The sequence below is a fragment of the Astyanax mexicanus genome, chromosome 13 (genome assembly GCF_023375975.1).
Source record: "Astyanax mexicanus isolate ESR-SI-001 chromosome 13, AstMex3_surface, whole genome shotgun sequence".
Lineage (NCBI taxonomy): Eukaryota > Metazoa > Chordata > Actinopteri > Characiformes > Acestrorhamphidae > Astyanax > Astyanax mexicanus.
In genome coordinates this window covers 40,218,795-40,226,091 of record NC_064420.1, presented here as the reverse complement: position 1 = coordinate 40,226,091, position 7,297 = coordinate 40,218,795, and the positions used below count along the sequence as shown (strand labels likewise).

The 7,297-nt window shown below is 35.6% G+C and overlaps 1 protein-coding gene across 1 annotated transcript; it reads left to right on the top strand.

Annotated features, from left to right (window-relative positions):
- Window positions 1-288: 288 nt before the first annotated feature.
- Window positions 289-3,607, top strand: uts2a (urotensin 2, alpha). The gene is made up of 4 exons (XM_007246836.3): window positions 289-463; window positions 2,562-2,666; window positions 2,862-2,905; window positions 3,181-3,607. Exons 1-4 carry the CDS (start codon window positions 358-360, stop codon window positions 3,292-3,294), a joined length of 369 nt encoding a protein of 122 aa, XP_007246898.1. The 5' UTR covers window positions 289-357; the 3' UTR covers window positions 3,295-3,607.
- The last annotated feature ends 3,690 nt before the right edge of the window (window positions 3,608-7,297 follow it).

Below are 7,297 nucleotides of genomic sequence, written 5' to 3'. Positions count from 1 at the left end.
TAATAAGCAGACATCTCCACACCTGTGCCCCTCAATTTATTCATCTAGTAAAACTGAAACCAATCAAATTTCTGTCTGCTGGTAAACTACAGAGCTAGGCGTAGCACACAGGCCCCGACCCCTGTCCTCGCTTTATTGCCCTGTTGATTCACGCATATGCACTGTCCAACTGCTTCAAAATGCAAAAAGCTTAATAAAACAGCAGTGATGCTCTAAACTGGTGATTCACTCAACCTGAGGACAGTGAGGAAGGCTGTATATAATAACCTCAGGGTCAGTTTCATCCACCACACGTCTATATCCTTTGCTCTGCTACATTTACCACTGTAGGTTTGGTAAGACAGCACTACTGTAGAGATGATCAGCGGCGTGCTCCTCTCCTGGGCTCTTCTCCTGCTCTCCATCAGCCCACTGCTGGCTCATCCTGTTTCAGACCCAGCAGATATGCCTTACACTGGACCAGGTGAGTGAAAGGCAACCAGATCAAATACTTAAAATATTAATATTATAATTTGCTCATGTAGCAGATTTGCTGTCACAAATCTAAAATTAAACAGTTCGGTTCTATTAACTGGTATAGACGTTTTTTTTGTAGTGGATGTTTAAATGAATAGATGCTTAAATTAATGTAAGAAATGTAAAATGCAAATATATTTATATTAATGGTGTCAATTAAAATACTAGTATATATGTTCTTATACTTTTTTATACTTTTACTTGTACTTGTATATACGTTTTGTTTAACATCTCAGCTTGATTGTAAGGATTTCTGGACTAGAACTTAATTTGCTGAGTATAAAAGGTCGTTTTCACACCTGCAGTTGTTTTTTATGGTCCGGATCAGTTGAGTTTATTTGCAGGGTTTTCTCCTTCTCTTTGGTTTGATTTCTCACATGTATAAACCTTAACACACCAAAATGTGCACCAATATGTATACCATGTAAGCACAATATAGTGAGAAGATTCTCTGTTCCAGCATGTATATCTGTGCAGTGTGCAGCTGCTTTAACACAGAATGCTAAAAATGTGAAGCTGCACCCTCAAACACAGTGTTACGCCAATGCAAGCAGTGAACGCTGCACTGACTGTGTGTGTGAACAACATGGAGCAGCAGAAACAGTGTTTGTTCTTAGCAGTATATTATTTGGCTAATATATCAGATTAAACTGTGCCTTATTAGCAGTTTAGCGCAATTAAAAAGAAGTATATTTGATAGCTGGGTCGGACTGAGATCAGATCAAGTTCAATTTAGAAAAATTATTATATTGTATGACCAAAAAAAAAATTATTACGAATGAAAAACAGAAACAACCATATTTGCTATAACTTAACAAACTTAAAAAAAGAGAAGTGTGTGAGGATTTAGCTTGTCAGGGTGTAAAATGTTAAACTGACGGCAACTTTCATGTTTCTTTTGCTGTTAACCTCATTAGTAGGGAAGTAGTGTGTCCAGACTTAGTCCAAATGAATGGTCTACTTTCAGTCACATTATTTTGAATGTCTTTTATGTAATTTGTCTTGATTTTAACGTTATTTTGTCTATTTTTACTTTGTCTCAACATCAGTTTGACAGTCCTGCCTCTGTTTTTTACGGTGGCCGAGAAAGCCCAACGCAGTGCAAATTGAAAAGCGCTGCAAAAGCACAAAACACATCCATCAAAATTACAACACAGGCGCAGCAAATAGAAAAACGCGCTGCAAATAGAAAAACGCGCTGCAAATAGAACCACAACACAAAGGAAGTGAGTCACAACACAACGGAATTTTCCCGGGGGACCTTAAAAGATACTGTACCAGCTAAGCTGCGTCTTCAGTAACGTCTCGGACTTCACTATGTGTACAAAGGACAATAAGTGACAAACAAGGCGTTTTGTGAAGCAGAACTTTTAATAATATGCACACAACCGTGGTAATCACAGGTAATAAACATAACTTACTTTTCAGAAGCTTGTTTGCCACTTATTGTCCTTTGTATACAACTGGTACAGCATCTTTTAAGGTCCCCCGGGAAAATTCCGTTGTGTTGTGACTCACTTCCGTTGTGTTGTGGTTCTATTTGCAGCGCGTTTTTCTATTTGCAGCGCGTTTTTCTTTTTGCAGCGCGTTTTTCTATTTGCTGCGCCTGTGTTGTAATTTTGATGGATGTGTTTTGTGCTTTTGCAGCGCTTTTCAATTTGCACTGCGTTGGGCTTTCTCGGCCACCGTAGTTTTGACATTACTTTCACAGTCTCATTTTGGTCTCAATGTTATTTTTTTTCTCTCTACCGATGTTTTATCTCAGTCTTAACATTACTTTCCACTCTCTCTATATAATTTCAACTTGTTCTTGCCTTGGTCTCAACATTATTTTGACATTATTTTGACATTATATATCTCGTCTGTGTCTCATCACTATTTTGATTATCTTGTCTTGTTCCCCACACTTTATTAAATAGAAATCAGTCTCAGCGTTATTTTGACTTGGTCTCAGTCTTATAATATTGTATATATGTGCTTATTAAATAATGAGGATCAAAGCTTTTAAACTGTAGCATTAAAATCATGGTCTCTTGCTGTTTCAGACTCAATGGAGGAGGCCGGAGCAGAGGAGCTCTCTGTATCGGATGTAGGCAGCCTCCTCCAGAGGGCAGCAGCTCTGGGCTACTCCCCACTGCTCTCCAGAGAGGGTAAGACTGCTGACTGAGCATGTTCTACTAATCTTAATAACTCAAATAGCTTAAAAATCATCTCAGTATAGCATATATGTGCACTGTATCTTGTCTCCCTTTGACATATTATTTGATTTTGGTTGTTATGCTTCATAGCTGTGTTTTTTTTTTTTTTTTTTTATTTTTTTAACCTTTTAACTTTTCCTTTTAAAGGTCTGAAACTCAATGGGCTGCTGCCTAAAGAAGCTTCAAAAATGGTGAGATGACAATTTATTTATGTATATATATCACAATTTAGTCTACTGCAATTAGACACACCTACTTTACTTTCTAGCCACTTAATTGGAAAGACCATTATATGTTATCATACACAATTTGTTAACCATGCTGTGCACCAGTGGTCTAACTTCCTGCATCTTGAGAGCTACCATCATGCAGATTTTGGATCGAATGTTATTCCTCTTCAACTCTTCATTTTTGCCTTTTTTGGTGATTTTTTTACTAAATATGTCAAATATATCATCACCCCCAGGTTGTGCTGGAAAATCCAGGCCATCTAACTTCTCTTGGTCAGCTGCTCGGCATTAAGAGGCAATACAGAAAGAGGGCCAATGGAGCCGACTGCTTCTGGAAGTACTGCGTTTAACACCGGCACTGGAAACAACACACAGGACTAAGAGACAGGGCTTTATTTCAGATTTAGTACATGTACATACATATATACACGCACACACACATTTACACTAAACAACAACAGAGCATAGCGAGACGTAAATGAGAAATAACACCACTTGACTTTACTGTTGTGGGGAAGTTTCTAATTTTGCACACTGACAATTCTGTGCTAGACTGTGTGTGTGATGCTTGATACTGGATTGTCTGGTTTAATTGTTTGATCCTTGTAAGAAAGGCTGTAATGTGAATAAACTGACCATAAATAAAGAATACCATTTAGAAAAGCTTTATTTTTGTGCTTATTTTGTTAAAAACAAAGGACAACACATTTGACTACTAACAGTGACAATTAATTGCATAAAATGAAGCTTCAGGGCATTTCAGTTTATTAAAGATTTTTCAAGATCTAGATTGTATCCAGATTGATTTTTGACTGGGAAAAAAAACTGGAAAGCTAGAAGACAGATGACAGTTTAGAAAGTCTGGATGCTTATCTGCTTAGTTCTTAATGTGATTTCTTAATGTGCCAAATATTGACCTGATCAAATTCAAAGTGACAGAAGTACAGAGGCCCAAGAAGAGCATCAAAGGTTAGTTACTGACACCAACCTCATATACAGATATGCTTGTGATGTTCAGACAGGAAAATACAATCTGATTACTTGCAAATAACAGTGTGGATAGTCATTTCACCAAATCAGATTTGCATCCAGTCTAAACATAGCTTTGCATGCAGTGACTCCACTGTTTCACTACAGATCTAAAGGAAACTCAATACTAGTTGTTGTTTCTGGACTTTTTACTCAAGCTCTATATTTCTGCGCTTTATTATTCCAATACTCATGTGTTTAGGCTACTTTGTGTACCTCTGGAAGCATGCAGATTTCATGCAGCAAGGACACGTGTGTCTTTAATCAAGATGAGAAAAAGATAAAATAAATAAAACACCAAGAAGTTAAAGAACGTTATGTGATTGGAAGACACACAAAACACACCAACCACTCTTCAGCCATGGAATCTGGCCAGTCGCTCTGTTGGAAAGGAAGAACGATACCTGGGAACACCCATGCCTTTACTGTCCACACAGAGGGAGAAAGCATGTAGACAAGGACAAAAAAATAATAATTATGATTTTTTTTTATGCTGCACTTAGTTTTAAAATGTGATTAAACAATTCACATAAATTTTACTGATTCACTAAATCTGTCCACCTACAGATAAACTGATTAATATTCCCACAACATACAGTGGCAATTCCTAAAATGCAGGAATTTACAGAATGTCACAGAACTGAATCAGCTTATTTGGTAAAAAACTGTAACTCACTCTGGGTGAGTGATTACCGGCAGCCAGAACTTGCTTGCAAAACGTATAATATTTCATAATATTTCAAAATCTGAAGTTGATAAGTGAGGTCAAGCATATTAAAAGAAAACTGTAGAGCAAAAGAAAGAAAGAACCATTCAAAAAATATATACACCAATAAACAGAATAAAATAAGAAACAAAATAATACACAAACAACAGTAACGTACAGTAAAGCACTACAATTAAAGAAAAATATAACAGGCCACAATATACAATAAGGTACTAAATTAAAATAACAGGTTAAATACAAATTGAACCACTAATTGAACAATACCACCTTTTTCTGATACCACCACGATCCACCTTCCAGGAACTTTGACTTTCTTTTCTTACTTTGAATTAATATATTCCATATTGAATTTTATTCATTTATTATCAACGTTTATTTATGATCATTTAAACTCACATAAAATTCTTATACCACAACTGTCCAGGCCCTTAGCTTTCATCCCTCCTCTATCCATTGAAATTCAACCATTCACCTGCTCTGGACCCTGGTTGTTACTGGCCTGTAGACGGACACTCCGAGTCGTGGAAGATCTCTCCTCTCCACAGGTTCAGCGTCTGACCACAGCTCATCTTGAGAATCTTCCAATACTGTGTCTTCTTCAGGCTTCCAGTCTACACTGCCCATCAACCTGATCAGATCCAGCAGCTGCAAACAAACAGAGGGGAACATTTAATATTTGTTGTATTTTTTCTATGTGTTTCTCACTTTATGTATTTATTCTGGGCATCACTGGTTTATATAAAACATGAGCATTCTACACAGTGTTAGAAAGAAAAAACACTCAGGGTGAAAACCTGCGCCGTAAGGTGCTACTAAAAATTTATCCTCTTGAGTGAAATATGACAAAAGTTACAATACATGTGTTTACAAACGAGAATGAGTTGGTTCTCTTATTGTAAATTTGTGATGTATTTTTTAAACAGTAAATTTACCTCTCTTACAGTATCATCATCACTGAGTACAGGCTGGACCTTTTCACACCACACCAACCCCAGCAGCAGCATCAGAACCATAGAAAAGAACAGCTTGCCCATCTTCAGTCCTGACAATCAATAGTCATATACTATACTATAATATACAAGAGTAATACAACAAGTAATATAAAGGGTAGGGTTAGGGATAAAAATTTGGATTTGATCTTATTAATAACAACACATTATTGATCCAAATAAAGAATGCTTTTTAAGCTACATTTATTTTTTATTTTCTATCAGAAATATTCCTTGTGTTTCTTGTACATGTTGTGATTTTGTAAAAAGAAAAAGATGACAGATAATTGAAAAATATAAAGAATGCTTTATTTTCCTTTCCCATTTTGTTCCCAACATATAATGCACTTCTACAAAATACAACAAAAAAGAACAGTTCATAACTGAAAAAATAAATAGAAAATTAATGTAAAATAACTATAAATTATTCATTTCCTTCTTCACTTTGATAAAACCCTAAACGGCATACATTTACACTGTTAAAAATGTGTTACATTTATATTAACATTGTAAATGTATTTGTAAGAATGTGTGTTTTAAATTCCTTGTAAATGTAACTGTGTAACACATATTTATTATCAATAAGAATATAAAAGTACAAATACTTCAATATAGTAAAATAAAAGTACAATAACTTTTTTTATATATAGTCTACCCTTTTAACAGTATAGTGAAAACAGTATACAGCTGGTAACCAGTATAACCAGCATTTATTTGTTAGGTTCTGATCATTAATATACTGATCAACCAACAGCAAACCAGCATAAATCAGCCTAGACCACTATAGGATTCAGTGAGATCTTACTAATATACAAATTATTTGTATCCTTTTCCAGTCTCCATATAAATAATCAGCAGCTCACATACTAAATGTAACACAAAAGTCTATTTTAACCAAAATAAACACACTTACTTTAAAGCTTCTGGGTGACTCCAGGTGTGTGTAGAGGTGATCTGTGGTCAGACTGAAATAGAAATGTCTCTAAATCCTGCAGTTTTATATGTAATGTGTTGTGGAGATGCTCTGCTTGAGTAGCCCTGACCAATCCCTCTGACCACTGGCACTGCAGTACTGTACAGGTCCAGAGGGCACTTACCTGCCCCATAAACTCTGAGTGTGACTCGCCCCATCAAGTCTCCAGGTCCAGCATAAGCTATTAATCTGTAAGTGCATCTGCAGCAAAAATAAACACAGGAACGCAGACTCAGCACAAAGCCTGAATTATAAAAAATAGTGTAAACTGGACATTACAGAGGAGTTGTACTAACAAATCAGGAAGAATTTTTTTCCTTTTGGTTCATTCAATGATGTAGAGACACTGCTATTAATATACTAATCCACCTGACTGGATTATTTTTTGCCCATTATTACTTATTTTACTCCAATCCTGGACACACAGAGTGCATTGATAATATCATGGCATGCTGAATCAATGTCCAGATAGAAAAAGTACAAAAAGGAGACAAAAAAACAACTACAAAATAATTGAATAATATATGAAGTTCATTAAAGCCTTGAAAAAGTAGACAAATAAAATGTAATTTGTTTATGTCTTGAAATGTAATAATGTTTATCTATCCAGATCAACGTTCATTTTCACATTATTT

Coding starts and splice junctions, on each gene's coding strand:
- uts2a (XM_007246836.3), top strand. CDS start 358: ATGATCAGCGGCGTGCTCCTCTCCTGGGCTCTTCTCCTGCTCTCCATC. Junction 2,667..2,861: donor CCCACTGCTCTCCAGAGAGG/GTAAGACTGCTG, acceptor TTCCTTTTAAAG/GTCTGAAACTCAATGGGCTG. Junction 2,906..3,180: donor CTAAAGAAGCTTCAAAAATG/GTGAGATGACAA, acceptor CATCACCCCCAG/GTTGTGCTGGAAAATCCAGG.